Consider the following 22,895-nt stretch of genomic DNA (forward strand, 5'->3'; position numbering starts at 1 on the left):
GTTCAAGTCCCACGTAGGGCTCTGTGCTGACAGCTCGGAGCCTGGAGTCTGCTTCAGATTCTGTGTCTCCCTCTCTCTCTGCCCCTCCCCCACTCACGTTCTCTCTGTCTCCCTCAAAAATGAACATTAAAAAAAAAAAGTTAAACCTTGAGTTTAACAAAATATTCTATGTAGAGTTACAAAACAGAAGAGCTTTTTCAAATGATGGAAAAGAAAAGAATAAAAGAAAACATTAATTCACTGATGTTTAGTATGCAGAAGACAAGCAATTACATACTTGATGTACAAGGAATGCCACACTTCTAAGCCGGTTTTACTTAAAATTATTTCAACTTAAACAACCATTTTACTCAAAAGGCTTAACACGACCAATCAGATCCACGCAAAGCTTAAGACAGCTCAATTCTCTTAATTATTAAGCACCTACTGTGTGTTTAACATACATACTAGGTAGGTACTTGCAGAACGAGAAACATACAATTTTAATATGCTGGCATTTATGGCAGAAATATTCCCTAAGGTCTAAAAAGGCTTAGGAAATATGAGCCAAACGCAAAGTTTCAGCTTACAAAAATGCAAGTGAAAACATCTGAAGGGAAAAAGTCTCCTGAAGGTCTGAAATTACACAAGGAGGAGAGAAAATTTCAAAGAGCAACAGGCAAAAAAAAAAAAAAATCATTTAAGTAAATCAATTATGGAGCATTTTAGTAAGTCAAACATGGGGAAAAATAGGATTGATTCCTTACCTCAACACCATTTGATCACACTTGTGCCTTGTAGGAGGAACAGACAACAACAAGGAGGCACAGAGAATGAATTGACAAACATCTGAGTTCATAAGTGGAGTAAGAGCTGGGATTCACACTGAGGTCTGTGAACTACAAATCCCACATTCTCTCCAACTCAAGGAAGTATGGGTGCCCGAGCCAGGACAGCTCTTCAAACTCCCTCTTCCAAACCACTAGCTCATAGAAGCAAACCAAACTAGAAAAACATCTATTTATTTGACATACAACGAAATTGCATAATTGATTGCATAAAACCACATAACCACTGTGTATTGTATTAACGCTCTGGGAAATCTGAACAGAGTGAGCGGCCAGGGGCGTAACCACCCCAATAACACTGCCAGAGACAAAAGTCATCTCTTTTTTCCCTCTCCTCTGCATACTCTCTCCACTCTACGCCACTGTGGTCTGATGCTGGTAGAAACTCCAGTGCGAAAAGGGGATCCAGCAGAAGCTAGAACACAGGGAGTCGAGGGGGCAGCCTAGAACAAAAGCCAGAGGTAGAATGCCATGGGAGGCACATGGCAGAGGCCGCAGTGGCTCTCAGAGGGGCAAGTGCCCCAGTGGGAGAGGGAGGCAGGAAGAAGTGAAGGCAAATAAGGGTTCTCACAGGGGAAGCTTCCAGGGGCTTGCGGGGAAACAGGCCACCATAACATCAGCAACAAAACCCGTTCCAGCTTCCTTAGGCACAGCAATCTCATTTTGGTAGCAATAACATCAAGTATAAATCTAGGTCCCCTGGGAGTGTTCTTTTAGGGTAGGATGAAAGGGAGGAGTGAAAGTGGTCACAGTTTAGAGTTATTTATAAGTTGGGGTTAGTTGGTACGTGCTTTTAAAAAAAATAAGGCAGTGGATTGATTGGAAAGCATGTAGGCTCCAGGGTGCTGAACTCATTTTAACTGCTTTGCTTGCCACACCACCACCGCCAGCCCTTACTGAATGCTCACCACGTACTGTTCTAATCATTTACAATTATGAACTTATTTATAGCTTTGGTACAACCTGAGAGAAACGCCATTTTGCTACAAACATTAAAAAAGTTGAGGAACAGAAAAATTAAGTAACCCGTCTACAGTTACGTCACTGGTAAGAATTCAAGTGGGGCTCATAACCACTACATCGTGTCCCCTGACTTCTAAAATTACTGCTGTTAACCTCATGCTCAAATTTCTAGAGTTATATGAATATGAAGAGCAAACGGTCTCCTTATGGATTAAGCGCATGGCAGCTGGTGGTTCACAACTCTGTTCTGGTGTATTCTCTAGGCTGCCATCTAGGTCAGAGCACAGTTATCGCTTGTGTGACGGATGCTCCCAAGTTCCGTAACAGGCACAAACTCACACGTACTGTCGTCAGGCTGCATCCCCACGCCAGTACTACTGAGCAGGAATTTCCATTTCATTATCTGAAAGCTAAAACAAGGGAACTGAACTTGTGAGTCCTCACACTCACAAATATGAAGATGTATGAGGAAACCAAATTTCAGAAAGTGATTGTCCCTGTGTTTAGGACTGGTAAATTACAGACTGACATTCAAATCTAGGTACTGATTTCAAGTTCAAAATGCAAATGTTGCCCCCTATGAGTTATTATCTTCCACAGAATTACTGTGTATAATTGAATTATGAAGAAAGGTCAACCTAGAGAAACTTAGAAGTACTTCACCTGACTTCTTTTTATAATGAAAAACAAGTAATTTTTATATTTGATCACAGTCTTTTAAAAGAATAAAACACTGTGATGTAATTCTCACTTATTATTTTCCAAGGTAATAATGTAAAGACATCTACGCACAGCACTGTGGTAAAGATCAATCTTTCTGGCTTAAAACCAGAACATAACATTGTTAAAATAGTCCACATACAGAAGAAGTTAAAATTTTTCTCCATAAATTCCTTAATAGAGAAAATAAATTCAATTTCATCAAAAAAAGACTGACTGTATTCGTGCACTGTGCAGACTCCTGAGCAAACGTTCATGACTGTTCAGGAGCTCATGACTCAACACCGTGACAGAGAAGTAAAAGAAGATGTAATACAAAGCAGAGAAAGCACCCCAAATCAAGATTAAAACAAAGGCTTACAGATGTGGAGAAGGACAAAAGAAGTTCTGCAACTAGGAGCTGGGAATCACAGTAGCTTACTTACCTGTCTCACGTTAGAACGGTTTCTACCTAGTCTGCTCTGTTTCTGCTTTATCTGCTCCACGTGTTATTAATGATGTCAGCAAGTTAATATTCCTAAATACCTTTCCTTTGTTCCTTCCCTTCAGGAAGAAGTGGAATCTGGGCTTGACTCATATAAATTTAGAAGTACAACTTTTCTAAATGACAAGGCAGATGGGAGAACTACTAGGTTGAAGAAAATCTAACAAAGTATTCGGAGGAGGAGACCGGACAGCAGCAGAACTACTATTCGGGAGGCAGGACAAAGGGAAAGCCCAAGGGAGCAGGAATCTGGAAAAGTGTCAAATGTGAGGGATTTTGGTTCAACCCTGAATTAAGACTTAATTCTGTGTGCCATGAGAAACAAATAAAGGCTAGAATAAAACTAATAGAAAAACGAAGTATCTCAAAGATTAAACATCAGTCCTTCAGTACCAGGGCAACTTAGAACAAGAAAACAATGTTTCACTATAATTGTTCAATTTCTGCATAAAGTTTATTTTTTTTTCAATATATGAAGTTTATTGTCAAATTGGTTTCCATACAACACCCAGTGCTCATCCCAAAATCTGCATAAAGTTTAATGTATATTTCAAAAAGCAGTGGCAGTTGGAAGCAGTGGGGATACATTTAGTTTCTGTTAAATTCATTTTAGTAATTTCAACAGCACAGACGTAGACAAATACTGCATCAGCTTATATTACCAAGGCTATTAGAAAATTAAAAAATAAGAAATTATTCAATACTTCAGCATTCTCTTAGTCTGTGGCTAGTTATGTTCCAACAATGTGGAAAGACCAAATGAAGAATTAGGAAAAAAAACTCACTGCAGTAACACAAAAATATCTTCAAAGCAGGAATACAGAAAAGCAATAATGAATACTGGTGTTTAGATCACAAAGTCACATGTTTAAGGTTAATGGATGTGTTTCCTGTCTTTTTTACTCTAGCACAGAAAGTTCTCCAGCAGCTGGCATCAAACTATGTTTTCACCTTTATCTTCTAAGTTAACCTATACTTCTTGGGCTCCCAAGAGTCCTTTTTTTCATACTTACTGCCATGGCTTTCCACTATTCTCCCACATATAAATTCAAACCATCCGGTGAGGTCAAATTTCATTTCATCTCCTTAAAGAAGTCTTTTTTAACCATTATGGAAAATAAGAACCAGCAACCGTCTGCATTCCTGTATTTACTGCCTATACAGTTTCTTGGGAACATGGGCTCATTCCATATTCTACTGTATGGTCCCCAAAGTGCCACGTACCTAATAAGCCTTTAGAAGTAAAATGCAAACCCGGGTGCCTGGGTGGCTCAGTTGGTTAAGTGTCCAACTTCGTGTGGCTCAGGTCATGATCTCGCAGTTTGTGGGTTCAAGCCCTGTGTCGGGCTCTGTGCTGACAGCTCAGAGCCTGGAGCTTGCTTTGGATTCTGTGTCTCCCTCTCTCTCTCTCTGCTCCTCCCCAACTTGCGCATGCACGCAAAAAAAAAAAACAAAAACAAAAACAAAAAAAAACCCCAGAAAGAAAGTAAAATGCAAACTAAAGAGAAGGAAATATAACACAAATAGCAACTGTAACCTGATCTGTTTACTTACAATATTAAAAAAATATTCAAATAAAGCAAAAGAGAAAATCTTCACTTACCCCATTTAGGCTGCCCAAATCTTTCACCAAATGTTCATCTGTAGAAGTGTCGTAATTGATTACAGCATGTTGCTTATCCACACTACGGGACTGAAAGGAAGTTTTCTGAGTTAGTAAATACAAGAAAATACTAGAATAAGAAACACAAAGTTTTTTGGCTAGATACTTCATATTAATAGGATAACAGATAAGTATCAGGAAATATCAAAGTAAAAGTGGATTAAATGAGATTTAAACTGTGTTACTACTATATAACACAAATTTGGCATCACTCCCCAAAGAAGAAAGCTGCCAAAATTTGAAGATGTTCTTCAGATGTCCATGCACATGTGCTCACGCTCCAGAGCTTAGCGAGTTGTCTGTAGATAGAAGCACCTGAAAGATGAACTGTATAAAGGCCTGTGGAAACTTTTATTGAAAGAAATATCAATCCAGTCACAGGAAGAAACACTCTGAGAACCACAATGAATCTGAACTCAGTAACACTGAGGGCTACTCTGTGAACCTTGGTATACAAAAAGCAAAAGAAGTATCCCACATGGGAAGAGACAGGACTTCCAGTTCCCAGTCCAACATGTCAAGAGCCTGGAGTCATCAGTCCCTCCTTACAAGAGAAAAGATGCACAAACTGAAAATCAAAAATAGTCTTTATTTTATCAGAGAATTGAGGTCATATGGCCAACTGCCACCCTGACAACTAGAGAGAGAGGTGAAATCAGAGAATCACAGCTTCCTGAACACAGAAACCATGGCTGTAGCCGGCAGGGCAAGAAAACTTAAGGGTAAGATGTGTAATTGCTAGAGATGTGAATGCGAACTAGCTTGCAGACAAAAGCTCCCAGGGACACAGCACTGGGGGCCATCACTGCCATGGGTTCATGAGCTTTACCCTGGGAGCCCCACGAGGGTGTCAGGGTGAAGACTGGAGAAACTCTTCTTGTGTTCCCCTCAGTATGAGAGTGAAATACACCCAGAGCATTCTGTCACCAAGCGCCTGTCCTCCAGGAAGACTACTTTAGCAGTGCTCAACCAACGTGGCTTTTACCAGCACCTAACTGACATGGGAGAACAGGAATCCCGAACTCCAGTCTCCTCTAGCCTTCCTGTCTCACCTCAGGAAGAGATGAGATGCACTTGTGGAGGTCATGACCTCACTGAAAGACTGAGAACTAATCATAGCATTATGGAATGCTTCTTTTCCCTCCAAATGCTACCATCACATCCACAGGGGTTTACACATGCACACCGTAAGAGATTACAATGGAAAAAATAGCTGAGTTCAGATTATTGAACAAAAAGGGTCTCTAAGGACACTCAAAAAACCACAGGAGAGACAGAAACAAGGACACCAGAGGAAACGTTAACTTCTGATACTTTCAGCTACAGCCAATAGCAACCACGGCCTAACTCCCAGCCACACCCACAAAATGAGGAGAGGGTCAGCAGCTAATAAAATAACAATACAGATGTAAACCCTAGTTGAAATTGTCCTATCCAAAAAAGTATCACCAAAATTAAAAGTCCTTGCCTCAATTAGCTTAAATCCCATATTGAAAAAGTTTTGGTTTTCCTTCTAAGTACGTTAGAAAGAAACAGTATGTGACCTAAAATAATCTTCCAACAAAACCTAAACATTCATCACACGTACATTTTCATTCTTAAAAGTTTTAAAAGTTGGGTTTTGGTTTGGTTTTCTCTGAAACCTCAGTTTCTCTAGGACAAACTGCAAACCCCAGACTCAAGAGCGACTTTGGGCAGAGCAGTATTAATGCCACTTCTCTACAACTTACCTGAAAGCCAATTATTGTGTCAACTTATAACTGTAACCAATACAAAACATCTGCATTAATCTAAAAGTTACTTAAACTTTTAGTTTTTATTGTTGTGTTTTAAATCGTTGCTCTGTTTAATGAAGTCCTAAATTCAGTTATTAGGGTGACAAAAAGAAATGTGGCACCATTAGGAAAATAATTCCTCCATATTGCGGATTTACCAAGTTGAATTAGTCTAACGATAAAAATCACATGCTGTAAGGCAACTGAGATTTCAGGTATATGTAGGCTCTTAATAAATATGAATGAAACATCCATCATAAATAATCTCTGTGAGGAAGAAAATAGTAGGAGCTCAAGTCTTAGCACGGTGCACTGAAATTCATGGGGGGAAATTTAAATGAGAGCAGAGAAAAGAAAAATCATACAGGGAAGGGAAGTTACGGTTAGATATGGAAAACAAGCCAAATGGCTGCACATGGAGCCAGGGAGTCGTCACAGCTTTGGAGGGAAGTGGTCAACACGGACCAGAGAGAAGGAGAACAAAATGGTTCAAGGAGGAGATAATTAGGAGAGGCCACTTGACTAAGTCAACAACTTGCCAGAAACCTGGAAATCTTGAATCTGATACACATCTTGCCCTCAAAATGTTTATGGGGGTTGGTAAGTACAAGAATGCCTCCTACACAACATAGAGCCAACTTAAGACATAAGAAAACAACAGAGTGCACTGAATTGAGACACCATTCCAACTTTGGAGTTGGGGGGTGAAAGGAGTGAGGATGTTATGTGGGATCAGAAAAAGCAACTTAGTAAATAGGGTAGTAACTTTTTGAGAAGATTGGTCTTACAAACTTAAGGCTAGAGTTATCATAAAACAGAACAAGTCATTCCCATTTGCGTAACTCTTTAAAAAGTAACAGCCAAGGAAAGAAAGCAAAACAAAACATTCCTGTTTTTGGTTACCCACTGTCTTCAAGGTGCCAGTGTGTTTCAGTACCCATCAAAGAAATTCAGCAAAAAGCCAAGATTATAGAGAATACATCTAAGTGAGTGGTCAAGAAAAACTGAAGGAATAAGAAAGGTTTGCTTTTTACATCTAACCACTTAAGTATTAATTAACCCATTTTCATTTCCAGATAATCATATTCTCATTTTCTCTAGATTAAACTAGCCAGGAGAAGGTGTGTTACAACTTAATTTTCACAACCCATTTGGCTATCTCAATGAAAATCCAATAGTATCTCAGAAGCATATAATTTAAATCCTAACAAAGACTGTAACTTCATCGAGTTTCTGATTCTAACGGGAAAGTCTTAGCTGATCAGGCATAAACTGCAAAGATTGTCAATTTTTACCAGTTCTGTTATTCTTGTCACTTTAAGCCTCCAATAAGAATGCAAGCCTCCTTATCACAAGCAAACAAATTTTTTCTGCAGCTTTGTAGGGGAACCGATATTAATTACACTTACTACGGTGATCGCTTCTCACTATATACATATGATTATTGCAGTTCACTTGAAACTAATAATATTGTAACTCAATTACGAAAAAAAAACAAAAATCAAGACCCTCTAGTCACTATCTCCTTATAGGTAATATCCAGAAGAGTGTGCCTCCTTCCTCTTGATTTTCACTGTCTAGAAAGACTCTCTTCCCAAGGCTTTGCATTGCTGCTGAGAATCCGCCTTACCGGAAACTCTTCATTCTCAAGCTCTCACAGATATTTACCTCCTACTTCCTTCCTTTAACTGAAATCTGGTTTTCCCCCTGAGAACACTATTTCTACAGCATTCCTTTAAAGTGGATGCTGTCCTCCCAAATCCACCATTCTGCTGAATTCAGAGATACAGAATGAATTCACACAGTTTACACTGTGACTTTTGGCCACTACTTTCCCCCTGAAGGGGAAAAGCCCTTTCCTTTTTTGAAGTTCCTGTTATGCACCTATAAATACAAATACAAGTATATATACATACTATATATTTCCATACACACACACACACACACACACACACACACCCTTCCTAGGTTGCTGCAATCATCTGTGGTCACTCTTTGTTTTGAGTAAACTGTACCCCCAAAGTGGGGCTTGAACTCTATGACCCCAAGGTCAAGAGTCACATGCAGCCCTCATTCTCACTTTCTGACTGAAGTTTGGGAGTTATGGTTCAGTCTTTCTTTTTGTACAAACTCCTACTTCATCGTGATTGATTTTCAACATCTATGTAGACAACCCATATAAAAATCTGGCCTTCTTGGGGCGCCTGGGTGGCGCAGTCGGTTAAGCGTCCGACTTCAGCCAGGTCACAATCTCGCGGTCCGGGAGTTCGAGCCCCGCGTCGGGCTCTGGGCTGATGGCTCGGAGCCTGGAGCCTGTTTCCGATTCTGTGTCTCCCTCTCTCTCTGCCCCTCCCCCGTTCATGCTCTGCCTCTCTCTGTCCCAAAAATAAATAAAAAACGTTGAAAAAAAAAAAAAATCTGGCCTTCTTGACTTCCACAACCAAACTCCATACCCTATCCTGGCATACTGCTCCCATTGCTTAGACCTTCTACAAAACTGATTCTACCTCTGGAATCTAAACTGCAGTATTTTTCTCTAGGACTACATTCCTCTATTCTTCCAGTTCCCTCACTTATTTACAATAATTGACGAGTATGCTACCTCAGTTCTCTGACTGCAGCAGGACATCTAATACTCCGACCCTTCCTTTTCTCCCACGCAACCATCCGTCACCCCAACTTTACCTCCTTCTCTGTAATCCAGCTCCCCCTGGCTTCTGCTACCTCTTCATGCTCAAAACTCTACTAAACCTCTACCTTCTGCCCAGACTACTCCGGCTCTGCTTCACATATTTATTTCCTGCTTTCTACTGAATATCTCAATCTGGATGTCCCTTCAGAACCTCAAACTCGTGATCTTATTCCCCAAAAGTGCATCTTCTGTACCTCTATTATATTCATTTCTATGCCAAAAACAATAGATCTGAAACTCTTTTTCTCCCCGTCCCTCATTATATAACTAGGAAGTACATCCTAACTTCCCGCTAGCACTCTGTTGCCTTTTCATTTCAAAGAATTCTCTCTTCTCTTGAACTTTGCCTCACTTTCTAGATTATTGTCACCTCCTAAGTGCTTCCACCGATTCCAAGCTCCAATTCCTTAGCAGTAATGAATGTAGAGTGATAATTTAAAGAGCAGGTGCTGGAGTCCAAAAGAACAGGTCACGACATCTGGCAGCTGTGTGACCTTGGTAAAATGACTAATCTTTGTTGAGTCATCTATAAAGAAGATAGACTAATCTCACAGGTTTGTTTGTAAGGTTTCCAAGACATAACAGGGAGACATTTAAAAAGGCAGTATTTCCCTGTGCAAAACCTCCTAAGTGTACTTGCTGGTTAAGGTGAAACATATAAGCTTTAATTCAGCACATGCCCTCCAAGGTCTGGTCTCTTTCAACTTCCAAATGTTTGCCTTCATATTCTATACGTAAATTATAAGGAACTATTTTAATTACCTAAACAGACACTGAACGTCATGCTGTCTTTAATACCATGGACTCCATCATACCCTAAACCTTCCAGAAACCATTTATTCATCTTTTAAGATTCAGCTCAAGCCATTTCCTCCATGAGTTCTTTCCACACTTCTCATCTTATGTCCTTGCAGGTAGGGACTGATTAATCTGTCTTTTGTGCATCCCACATCAACATTCTATGTCGTAACGTCTATATTTGTTTACACGCACATCTCCTTCTACTAGACAATAAGCCCTCAAGGACAGGGAGACCCTGCCTGGGATCTGCATTGATCCCTTGGAAGCCAGCATAGGGCCTAGTGCATTGTAGGTGCTCAGGAAAGGTTTATTAGAAAGAAAATACATGCTGTTTAGCCAATCTCACTTCATAAAGAATGAAGGTAGAAAAATTTTCTTAGAGATTAAAATATCAAAAGTACTGAACTTACAAAGATCAGACCAAATTTTAAGAAACCTACAATCTGGGTAGCTTTAAACAACAGAACCAAAGCAGTCACAACAAAATTCTGGCCCCCAGACAAGATAATTATAAAACCAGGAAATTTTGGAAAATAAGAGTATAAAAATGAAGTAATAATATGGTTTCATTTGTTTAAGAAATATTTCCTTTTCTGCAAAAACAAAACAAAAAAAACAAACAACAAAAAGCCTGTTATCAAATCAACTAAAAACACAAAAACACAATTCCAGGCCAGGCACAATGAAAAGCAAATCTCTACCTAAAAGCTAACATGAAGTGGCACCAATGACCACCTAATATGTGTCACATAGGCTTTGGATATGAAATGGTTACTTTTTAACATTATTATTACTTCTTGTATTATTTATTTTTCCTATTAAAACATTTAAGAAAAACACAGACATACAGGGACACACAGACTAAAAAAACCTGAAGAGAAAAAGAAAGATGGCCATGGTGTGTCATCACTGTTTTAAAGTATTTTTTAAAGACACTGTGGCTGTATCAGACAAAGGGCTAGTATCCAAAATCTATGAAGAACTCACCAAACTCTGCACCCAAAAAACAAATAATCCAGTGAAGAAATGGGCAGAAGACATGACTAGACACTTCTCTAAAGAAGACATCTGGATGGCCAACAGGCACATGAAAAGATGCTCAACGTTACTCCTCATCAGAGAAATACAAATCAAAACCACACTCAGATATCACCTCACGCCAGTCAGAGTGGCTAAAATGAACAAATCAGGAGACTATAGATGCTGGCGAGGATGTGGAGAAACGGGAACCCTCTTGCACTGTTGGTGGAATGCAAACTGGTGCAGCCACTCTGGAAAATAGTGTGGAGGTTCCTCAAAAAATTAAAAATAGATCTACCCTATGACCCAGCAATAGCACTGCTAGGAATTTACCCAAGGGATACAGGAGTGCTGATGCATAGGGGCAACTTGTACCCCAATGTTTACAGCAGCACTCTCAACAATAGCCAAATTATGGAAAGAGCCTAAATGTCCATCAACTGACGAATGGATAAAGAAATTGTGGTTTATATACACAATGGAGTACTATGTGGCAATGAGAAAGAATGAAATATGGCCCTTTGTAGCAATGTGGATGGAAGTGGAGAGTGTTATGCTAAGTGAAATAAGTCATACAGAGAAAGACAGATACCGTATGTTTTCACTCTTAGGTGGATCCTGAGAAACTTAACAGAAGACCATGGGGGAGGGGAAGGGGAAAAAAAAAAAGTTACAGAGAGGGAAGGAGGCAAACCATAAGAGACTCTTAAAAACTGAGAACAAACTGAGGGCTGATGGGGGGTGGGGGAGAGGGGAAAGTGGGTGATGGGCATTGAGGAGGGCACCTGTTAGTACGAGCACTGGGTGTTGTATGGAAACCAATTTGACAATAAATTTCATATTAAAAAAACCACATTTTATTTTTATGCTTCTTTCTCTGAAGCAGTCCCTTTTAATTATGCGACAGTAAATTTCATATCCAACAATCAAATACAGTTTTGCTGTTTCATCAAAAAAAAAAAAAAAGGCACTGTGGCTGAAAGACTTTTTAAAAACCCAACTGCATTTTTACAATCAGAATAAAAAATAGTGATTTATCCTTTGCTATGTGCTCCAAAAGACATATTTTGAAAATATGTTACCTATGATCTTTAAAACATACCATTACCCTCCTGGAAACTGTTCTTACACCAGCGTGAAAGTTAAAACATTAAAATAGTAAGTCAAATATAATTTTGCTATTTCAGTTAGTATGATGGTATTTCTCAAAACAGAGCAAAATTCAATTATTTGGTGCAATTAAAAATTTTATGAAGATAGGGGCACCTGGGTGGCTCAGTTGATTAAGCGTCCAACTTCGGCTCAGGTCATGAGCTCAGAGTTCGTGAATCCGAGCCCAGCGTCAAGATCTGTGCTGACAGCTCAGAGTCTGGAGCCTGCTTCAGATTCTGTGTCTCCCCCTCTCTCTGCCCCTCCCCCGCTCACACTCTCTCTCAAAAATAAACATTAAAAGAAAAATTAAAAAATTTTTATGACGGTAAAATTAGAATTTAGGTAACAAACTTTTTAAAATGCAACTTTATTTGTACTTAGAAGTATACCATATGTTGCAAGAAGTGTTTGAACATGTTTACTAGAAGAATTAAGTTATCAAGTCCTTTTTAGGTTACACACACACACACACACACACACACACACACACACACACACACGCAGTAGCTGCTAAGTGGTGGAAGAGAAAGGTCATTTGATTTTTGAGCCAAAATGATAAAGGTTCCAACACCAGCTTCCATGACTTAATGGTTGTATGATACTGGCCCAGTGACCAAGTCTTTCCAAATCTTGATTTTACCATCTGTAAAAATGGGGATGACTGTATCTTTTAGAAAACTGTTGAGAGCAACATCTAAAATCACATAAATGAACAATGAGAAATAGAAAGTACTATTTAAATAGAATGTACTGTTAATAGTGATATTCATGTGTTGCTCCAAAGTATAATTTTTATCTAATAAATTATACTTTATGGCTTTTCATCCATGGCTATGCAAGATTCATCTTGCATAATATGTCTTACGAAACAGCACAATCATCTGTCTACAGCCAGAGACAGGCACAGCAAGTCTGCATAATTTGCTGGAAGCTTCCAAGCTAAGTGAGAAAACTCATCCAGAATCTTTTGTGTAATTACCTAGTCTTCAGTATCCAGGCACATTTTCTTCTGGATGATCACATTCTTTAGAGTACATTTTTTGGAATGAGATGAAGTAACAAAAAATATAAAACTCAAAAAACTTTATTTTTTGTCATAAAATAACAAAAAAAAATTAATTATAATCAAACAGATCATTTAACCTTATAGATCATTTATTTGTCTTCTGCACTGGGTTTAAGCCATATTATCATCAAAGTATTTTCTTTTAATGCCAGCAAATCTAGTTGTAGTTGAAATCTTTACATGTAAGAAATTACTTAAAATTATTCAGAGGCAGAGATTCTAAAATTTAACAAGTGATTTCCTGTACATTAAAAATGGAGGGCTTGGGGCGCCTGGGTGGCTCAGTCGGTTAAGCATCCGACTTCAGCTCAGGTCACGATCTCACGGTCCGTGAGTTCGAGCCCCGCGTCGGGCTCTGGGCTGATGGCTCAGAGCCTGGAGCCTGTTTCCGATTCTGTGTCTCCCTCTCTCTCTGCCCCTCCCCCGTTCATGCTCTGTCTTTCTCTGTCCCAAAAATAAATAAACATTAAAAAAAAATTTAAAAAAAAAAAAAAAAAATGGAGGGCTTAAAACCATAAATGGAGACCTAGGTCGACCAAATTTTTAAAGAACTCTTATTTATTCATTAAAAAGCAATCAAATATTAGCTATTTGCACTACTAACAATTTTAATTACCACACTGACTGACCTAACCCATGCAGAACCATTTAAGCTATGTCAGGCCTTTAAAAGGAAAACATAATTTCATCAATTCTACAGCACTAATCTTTTAAAACAAATATATTTTGCATGTATAAATGCAAAATTCTTCACTTTTCTACCACTATAGTCCATTTTTCAGAAATTACATAAAAAAAAAGAAATTACATAAAAAAAAAGAAATTACATAAAAAAAAAGATTTTAAGTATCATTTTACTCCTATACTAGGAAAGATTAAATTAACATTAAATCAGTTAAAAACTAAATACAATTTGCAAATATGTGTTCTTACTTCCACGTATGTCTTTCAGTGCTAGGAAGAGGACTATTAATATGTAGCATTTATTCAGACTAGCAAATGACCAGCATGCCAATCTCTTCCTGGATCTCTTTCAGAGAATACACAGAGTCGAGAACAGTGCTAAAACCAGTGTGCTACTATCAGATAAAGGGCAGAAATTATCTTTAGGGGTGGAGACTGAGGAACGGTTCAAAACTGTTTCTTTGCCCTGCCTGATCATGGAGTTCTCTCATCTCTTTTACATTCTATTTAAAAAATAAAGCATAAACAAAAACAGTCATAAATAGGATAGATGCCCATAACACATTTATAAATTTAAATAAAAATGTTCTTTAAATTTTTGACTTTATAATACTGTGATATTGGTTCTACTCATTAAAATAATACTGATTTTTGTTTTAAATTTCTGTTATAAAGGCAATATGAATCAAATGTATCAATTCAAAGATATTTTAAAATTCTATTGCCATCGATTTCCTTTTTTCATTATGGTGAGATATATATATATATATAAATTTATATATATATATATATAAAGCATAACATTTGCCATCTTAACCATTTGTAAGTGTACAATTCAGTGGCATTAATTACATTCACAATGTTATGCACCACTATCTATTTCCAAAAAATTTTTATCACCTCAAACAGAAACTCTGTAACTCCTAAGAAATAACTCCCTAATCTTCTTTCCCCCAGCCACTGGTAGCTTCTAACTCATCCTATGTCTGTAAATTTGCCTATTCTAGCTATTTTCAAAGAAATGATCATGTAGTGTTTGTCCTTTGTGTCTGGCTTATTTCACTTAGCATAAGATTTTCAAGGTTCATTTATGTTACAGCATATATGAGAACTTCATTCCTTGTTACAGATGAATAATCCAGTGGATGTATACACTGCATTTCATCCATTCATTTGTGCCCGGACATGTGGGTTGTTTTCACCTTTTCACTACTGTGAATAATGTACGTATAATTCATACAAGTATCTGTTTGAAACCTTGCTTTAAAAAAAAAAAAAAGTTTATTTCTAGAGAGCGCACGCTTGCATGAGAGAAGGAGGGGCAGAGACTGTGGGAGAGAGAGAATCCCAAGCAGGTGCCACATTCAGCATGGAGCCTGAACATTGGGCTTGATCTCAGGACCCATAAGGTCATGACCTGAGCTGAAATCAAGAGTTGGACACTTAACCAACTGAGCCACCCAGGAGCCCAGAGACCTTGCTTTCAATTACTGTGGGTATATATATAAAAGTGGAACTGCTGGTCACATGGAAATTTTATGTTCAGCTTTTTGAGGAAGCACTATTTTCTGCAGCACTGACACCATTTTACATTCCCACCAGCGACATATAAGAATTTCAATTTCTCTGCATCTTCACCAACATTTTCCTTTTTTTTTTTTTTAAGTTAATTTATTTATTTTGAGAAGGAGACGGAGAGAGACAGACAGACAGTGGGGGGAAGGGCAAAGAGGGGGGGGGGAAAGAGAATCTTATGCAAGATCCACGCCCAGCTCAGAGCCTGATGCAGGGCTTGAACCCACAAACCATGAGATCATGACCTGAACTGAAATCAAGAGCTGGACGCTCAACAGACTGAGCCACCCGAGGTGCCCAGTTTCCTCTTGTTACAAAATTATAGCCACCTTAACAGATGTGAAGTGGTAACTCACTGAGGTTTTGATCTGCATTTCTTAATGATGAACGATGTCGAGCATCTTCTTTTCATGTGTTTATTGAGCATTATTGTATCTTCTTCTAAGAAATGACCAGTAAAGTCTTTCGCTCATTTTTTAAGTTGGCTGCTGTCTTTCTGTTGTTGAGTTGTAAGAATTCTCCATATACTCTGGATATTAAATCTTTATAAGATACATAGTTTTGCAAATATTTTCTCCCATTCTGCCAGTTGTCTTTTCACTCTCTTGGCAATATCCTTATATACACAAGTTTTTAATTTTAATGAAGTCTAATTTACCTTTCTCTTTTGTTGCTGGTGCTATCGTGTCATACCTAAGATTCCACCGCCATATTCAAGGTCATGATGACGTATCCCTATGTTTTCTTCTATGAGTTTTATGGCTTTATCTCTTATATTTAGGTCATTGATCCATTTTGAGTTAATTTTTACATGTGGTATGCAGCAAGGGTCCAACTTCATTCTTTTGTATCTGGAAATCCAGCTGTCCCCAGCTTCCTCTGCCATAGTCATTCTTAGCTCCACTGAATAAATTTAACAGCCTTCTAAAAACTCAATTGCCATTGTAATGGTGTCCTAGGAGTACCATAACAAACTAGGTGCCTAGGTGGCTTAAAACAACACAAGTTAATTCTCTCATAGCCTGGACTCTAAAAGTCTAAAATCAGGGGTGCCTGGGTGGTTCAGCTGGTTAAGCATCCGACCTTGGCTCAGGTCATGATCTCATGGTTTGTGAGTTTGAGCCCTGCATTGAGCTCTCTGCTGTCAGCACAGAGCCTGCTTCAGATCCTCTGTCCCCCTCTCTGCCCCTTCCCCGCTTGCTCGCTCTCTCATCTCAAAAATAAACATTTAAAAAATTAAAAATAAATAAACAAATAAAAGTCTAAAGTCAAGGTGTTGGTAGGGCCATACTTCTTCCAACACTTCTAGGGGAGGATCTTATTTTTCCTTGCCTCTTCCAGCTTCTGGTAGATCCAGGTGTTCCTTGGATTCTGGTAGCATAATTCTAATCTCTGTTTCTATCTTTACATAGCTATTTTCCTTTTGTGTCTGTCTTTTCCTTCCCTTATAAGGATATGAGGTCATACTGGATTAGAGTCTACCCTAATGACTTTATCTTAACTTGGTTACATCCCCAAAGACTCTATTTCCAAATAAGGTCACATTCATAGGTATGGAAGTTTAGGACTTTAATATACCTTTTTGAGGGGACACAACTCAAACCACAACAGCTACAGATATATAGGGGTTTATTTCTGGACTCTCTATTCTATTCCACTTGTCTATATGTCTACCTTTATAAAAGCCAGCGACGCTAGCTTTATAATAAGTTTTGAAATCTTCTTCAAGATTTTACCGTTTTACCACTTTTTTTTTTTTTATTTTGTCAGACTTTGCTAAACTTAGCCAAACTCTTCAGAAACAAAACATCTTTTATCATCAGTCTTTATAATGGGCCACACTTCCCTGCTTCTTTACAAGACTGGTGATTTTTTATTGCATGCCAGACACCATAGATTTTGCCTTTTGAGGGTGTTAAATATTTCTGTGTTCCTATACATATTCTTGAACTTTGTTATGGGACACAGTTAAATTACTTGAAAAGAGTGTGACCTTTTTGGGTACTGTTTTTAAGATTTAGATGAGGCTAGAACTCAGTCTATGGTAAACGACTCCCCACTACTGAGGGGGTAGAGATCAATGCCCTGTGTGTGACTCAGAAGGTTTTCCAGTCTAGCTGTTAAGACAGGCACCATTCTTGACCCTATTAGTGTCCCACATTGTTAACTCTAATCCTTTTGAGTGTTTTTTCCCCACTGCCTTTGGTTAGTTTCCTCACTTGTATGGGATCAGTACTCAACCTCATACTCAGGGATTGCCTCTGCAAAGTTCCTTCTCTGTGTAACTCTTTCCACTCTGATACTGTGTCCTGTGAACTGGAACCCGCCTTGGTCTCCTTGGACTCACAGCTTTCTCTGCCCACCTCACTTACTGTCAGACAACTTCCATTTGTTATACATAGTCCAGGAAGACTATGACCTTGTCAGTCTCGTCTCTTCATATTCCTTATCTCAATGTAGGAAGCTCCGGAACAACCATTCCCACATTTCTTGGCTGGTTGATAGAGATGCCACATAGAAGGCACCACTTCCATTCTCTGATAAATGAGCTCCCCCTATTTGAACCTAAGATATGGCCCAGTTCCAGGAGGCCTTTATCCAAACAGAATCATCACTGCCTTTTTCTCAGTTGCCACTCTCAACACTCCATCTCACTGAGAAGCAGATCTCTGTATTATTCTATTTCTCGCAGTGAATTTGTTTGAGGTGTCATTATATATGCAATTTACTCATATGCTATACTTACATACTGCATTTATATACCAAACTAACATAGCTGTATGGTGGCTTTACTTTTATTGCTTCAAACTATAAAGTAAGTTCCCTAATTTTAAAATAAACATGTTTACAAACACATGCAAGTTTGATTTTTCTAGGGAAAATGCAGGGTTTCTCAATCTCAGTACTGCAGACATTCAGGGCCACATACTTCCTTGCAGTGTGTGTTGGGGTGGGGGGAGTAGGGACAGTATGCTGTACATTGTAGGATGCTTAGCAGCACACTTGGCTTCTTGGTCTCTACCTACTAAATGTCAATAGCAACCACCTCCAACCTCCCATCACTTGTAACAATCAAAATGTCTCTAGATATTGTCAAATGTCCTTTGGGCAGGGGAAGACAGGATTGCCCCAGTTAAGAACCAATGGGCTAACAGAATAAACATTTCTATTCTAAGTATTTGCTTAAGGCTGTTAACAAAACAAAACAAAACCAAAAAAAAAAAAAAAAATAAAGGAGGAAGAATAAGGGGATAAGACTTTATTCAAAAGTACCAGGACTTATTGGGGCACCTGGGTGGCTCAGTCGGTTAAGCGTCTGACTTCAGCTCAGGTCATAATCTTGCAGTTTGTGGGTTTGAGCCCTGTGTCGGGCTCTGTGCTGACAGTTCAACCTGCTTCAGATTCTGTGTCTCCCTCTCTCTGCCCCTCCCCTACTTGTGCTCTGTCTCTCTCTGTCTCTCAAAAATAAATAAATTGTTAAAAAAAAAAAAAAGTATCGGGACTTATTAAAATAACCAAATTCTCAAAACTCTGGAGATCAATTCTTTTGCTAATTACTTTACTCAAAGATATCTTCAAAGTAACTCCTTTATACATAATGTTGTTTTAAAAGTAACTCCTTTATACATAATGCAGTAAATACCAACAATCTTTAATTATGCTCAAACTACTGAAAGGTATCTCAATGAACATCTCTAAAAGAAACAGAGAAACTACTTTCAGTGTTGTTGAAACATCTGTGATTAAAATTCAGTTTTACTTCATGCTATGCTAATTTTATGAATTATTTACAAGTCTTATTTTTGAAGTATATAATGTGAAACTTCTTACTTAAGAATAAACTCTACTCTGAGCTCTCACTTTTGAAAATACATTCCCCAAGACTTACAACTTATTTTTAGAGGATTCAAGAGGGAAAAAATGAATTAAACTGATAGGTGGAGCTAAAAGAGGAAGGGTCAGAAAGTTCAAATCCATGTAGTGTTGTTCTCCAATGGAACAGAAAAACATTTTATACCAGTCCCAGGTTCTGAGTGGACACATTTTATACCAGTCCCAGGTTCTGAGTGGACACATTTTACACCAGTCCCGGGTTTTGAGTGGAGGCACAGAAGTTTGATGCAATTACCTGCAACATGAGCTCACAGTCATCTCTTCCAACAAAAATCATTTCTCGTGGCAGCCTGTGGCGAGTGCCTCCACTGCTCACCAAAAACCAGGATGTTAAGCTCATTTTCTGCTTAGCTTCTAAGTCTTCGGCAAAGCTACGTCATCCTGCAGAGATATTCAAGAAAAACATACATTCAGATATTTAGCTTTGGTATTGATTCACCAAACCCTTCAGGCAGGCCTAAGAATAGAACTTGGTTCTGCATCTGCTCCTACTATGAGTAAACAGACCATCCAGAGGCCCTCAGACATGGCACATCTACCAAATTCTCATTAGTAAAGTAAGTCCACAGACTCCACGAAGAGTTCAATTAAGAAGACAGACAAAGGGTGCCTGGGTGGCTCAGTTGGTTGAGTATCTGAGCTCAATCATGGGTTTGTGGGTTCGAGCACTCCATTGGGGTCTCGGAGCCCAGCCCAGAGCCTGCTTCGGATTCTGTGTCTCCCTTGCTCTCTGCCCCTCCCCCACTCATGCATGCCTGCACGTGCGCACTTTGTCTCTCAAAATTAAACAAACATTAAAATAATTTTCTTAAAAGACATTATGCAATTAAGTAGTCAAGTAATAAACATTTATCATACTCCTGAAAGGCTATGAGCACAGCTTATAATAAAGGTCTAATCCTCAAGTAAATGATCACATTATTTTCACGTTAACCTTAGTAAACACTAGGAGTATTATACACTTAAATGTCTAACTTATGACTTGAGAAAGAAAGACTAAGTTCATTTGAATACATCTGAGATCTAATTAAGAACAATAAAAACTAAAGAAATTGCTTCTTAGTCAACTAAGTGTAACCACCAAAAGAACTTTCAGAAAGATGCAATTTCAATTTCTCTCCTCACATGTACTTCACTTTCTTAGTACATTTTTCTACAGCACCAATTCTTAGGCTTTTGTTCTCTTAAAAAAAAAAAAACCCAAAGAGCATTTTGTTTATGTGGATTATATATATTAATATTTACCATATAAAAACAATGAAAACTGAGCAACTAAGATTAATTCATTTATAATAAACTAACATTTTAATGAAAAATCTTTTTCATTAAAAAAAATCTTTTTAATGTCTAGCATAATAGATTTTTGCATTTGCTCTGCATTCAATCTGTTGTCAGTACACTGTTGAACTTGAAATATTTAAAGGCCTGCCTTCATCAGATAGTTAGAAAAGGGAAATGTAATTTAATAGTCTTCTCAAATAACTGTAGTGTTATTTTGATACTAATATCAAAACTTCAATAATGATAGTTTCTTGAAATTTATTTGTAATATGAAATCTTAACACTTTTATAGTGTGTTATGTAAATACCCATCTTCAGCTGGGAAGGGATCTTGGGAACACTGTCCCTGAGTTACACAGTCTCCCAAAGGTTAACATGTTCATTTTATTATTAAAACATCACATCTGCTAACTTTATCACCCATCTCACCTTCTCAGAAAAGTCAAGTACTGGGTAGCTGTGAGGCTCATGGTGGCAGAACCAAGGTTTCTAAAATTCTAATTTTCTCTTGAAAGCTCAAATCTTATTGGCAAAAAACTACTACCAATTCTTTTCTTTGAGGCGACAGGCTTACTTTGTTTGCCAAACACTCAAGTGTACAAAACCATTAATCTGTCAGTCGTTGTTTCAAGTAACAAGTTGGTCCATGAAACAAGCCTGTAGTGCAGTTCACAACTCAAACAATGGCACAAATGCTTTTCCTTGAGACAACCATGGTACTTTGGAATTCAACGTAAGTGTTTTACATGTGCTTCCAATTACTTCTGCAGAATATTAAAAAGATGTGACTTCCATTTTTACCACTTTATCAAGGACATTTAAAACAATTTTTTTTTAATGTTTATTATTTTTGAGAGACAGAGAGAGACAGAGTGCAAGCAGGGGAGGGGCAGAGAGAAAGGGAGACACAGAATCTGAAGCAGCCTCCAGGCTCCGAGCTGTCAGCACAGAGCCCGATACAGGGCTCGAACTCACAGACCATGAGATCATGACCTGAGCTGAAGTCAGCTGCTTAACTGACTGAGCCACCCAAGTGCCCCTATCAAGGGCATTCTTAAGTGAAACTGGTTTTTTCTCCTCCCTTAACTGCACGTGCATGGCGGTAAACTACTGTTAGTATAATCTGGTGCTAATACCTAGATCTCTGCTAGAAGCCAGCAGCTTTACCCACCACTCTTTTTATACTAGCAACTCAAATGTCAATACAATATAAAAGGCCAATTATGTTTGATATTATTTTTAAAATAGCTTTGACCTTGTGACCTTTGAAATGGTTTCAGGAACTCCCAGAGGCCTGTGGATTGAGCTTTGAGAACTACTATCCTAGAGAACATGGTGATGTCATTTAGAACCTAAATCTTGGAGTCAGACTAACAGATAAATAATCTGACTCTTGGTTCCAACACTTGACCTTGGGCAAGTTATTTATCTCATGTCCCTTAGTTTCCTCTTCTGTAAAACGGTGATAATAATAGTATCTACTCAACCGTTTTTTATGAAACTACTACTTGCAAATATTTTTTCCATGAAATGGCATATTGTTACAATTTAATTAGAAGCAAACTACAGTGAAATGAAACATTCTGCAATAAGAAATATAGCTATACATTAAAACAAAATCCTATAAAATGTAAAACTTTATGTGAAGGTAAACATCCCATATATTATAAATTTTTTTTTTAATTTTTTTTTTCAACGTTTATTTATTTTTGGGACAGAGAGAGACAGAGCATGAACGGGGGAGGGGCAGAAAGAGAGGGAGACACAGAATCGGAAACAGGCTCCAGGCTCCGAGCCATCAGCCCAGAGCCTGACGCGGGGCTCGAACTCACGGACCGCGAGATCGTGACCTGGCTGAAGTCGGACGCTCAACCGACTGCGCCACCCAGGCGCCCCTATAAATTTATCAACATATACACGAAACAATGGGTTTCACCAAAACAGGCAAAGAGCCTTCTGTAAAGCAGAAACAATCAAATCTTACTCCACTTTCAGCTTATCCCTTGATATGGTCAATTTATGTGGATTTTTAATCTTCCATCCACTTAACTCCATGTTGGAGATGTGGTTGGTTTTTCATCCGTCTACTCTCTGACAAACGGGCATTTAGCACTGCATGTGTACTTCCTGGCCAAGTCAACAGAGAATCAAAAAAATTTTACCCAAGAAAACCCCTCCAATCTAAATACAGCATATAAGTGGCACACACACCAGAGCCAAACATGGGCAACGGGAACAATATAACATTTTCAAAATCAAAGTTTTACATAAGCATTATTCATATGCTACAAAAACACT

The 22,895-nt window shown here is 38.4% G+C and overlaps 1 protein-coding gene across 11 annotated transcripts in view; it reads right to left on the reverse strand.

Annotated features, from left to right (window-relative positions):
• The window catches only part of CEP170 (centrosomal protein 170), a 126,615-nt gene that overhangs the window by 72,987 nt on the left and 30,733 nt on the right, over positions 1 to 22,895 (reverse strand). For all 11 annotated transcript variants that reach the window (XM_086694736.1, XM_086694747.1, XM_086694743.1 and 8 more), the window contains exons 2-3: positions 19,552 to 19,697; positions 4,598 to 4,687 (exon numbers count right to left, since the gene is read on the reverse strand). In XM_086694736.1, the coding sequence (XP_086550862.1) occupies positions 4,598 to 4,687; positions 19,552 to 19,656 (195 nt within the window). In that variant the 5' untranslated portion in view covers positions 19,657 to 19,697. The remainder of the gene's footprint in view (positions 1 to 4,597; positions 4,688 to 19,551; positions 19,698 to 22,895) is intronic.

This window comes from Puma concolor, chromosome E4 (genome assembly GCF_028749965.1).
Source record: "Puma concolor isolate L17-30 chromosome E4, mPumCon1.1.hap2, whole genome shotgun sequence".
NCBI lineage: Eukaryota > Metazoa > Chordata > Mammalia > Carnivora > Felidae > Puma > Puma concolor.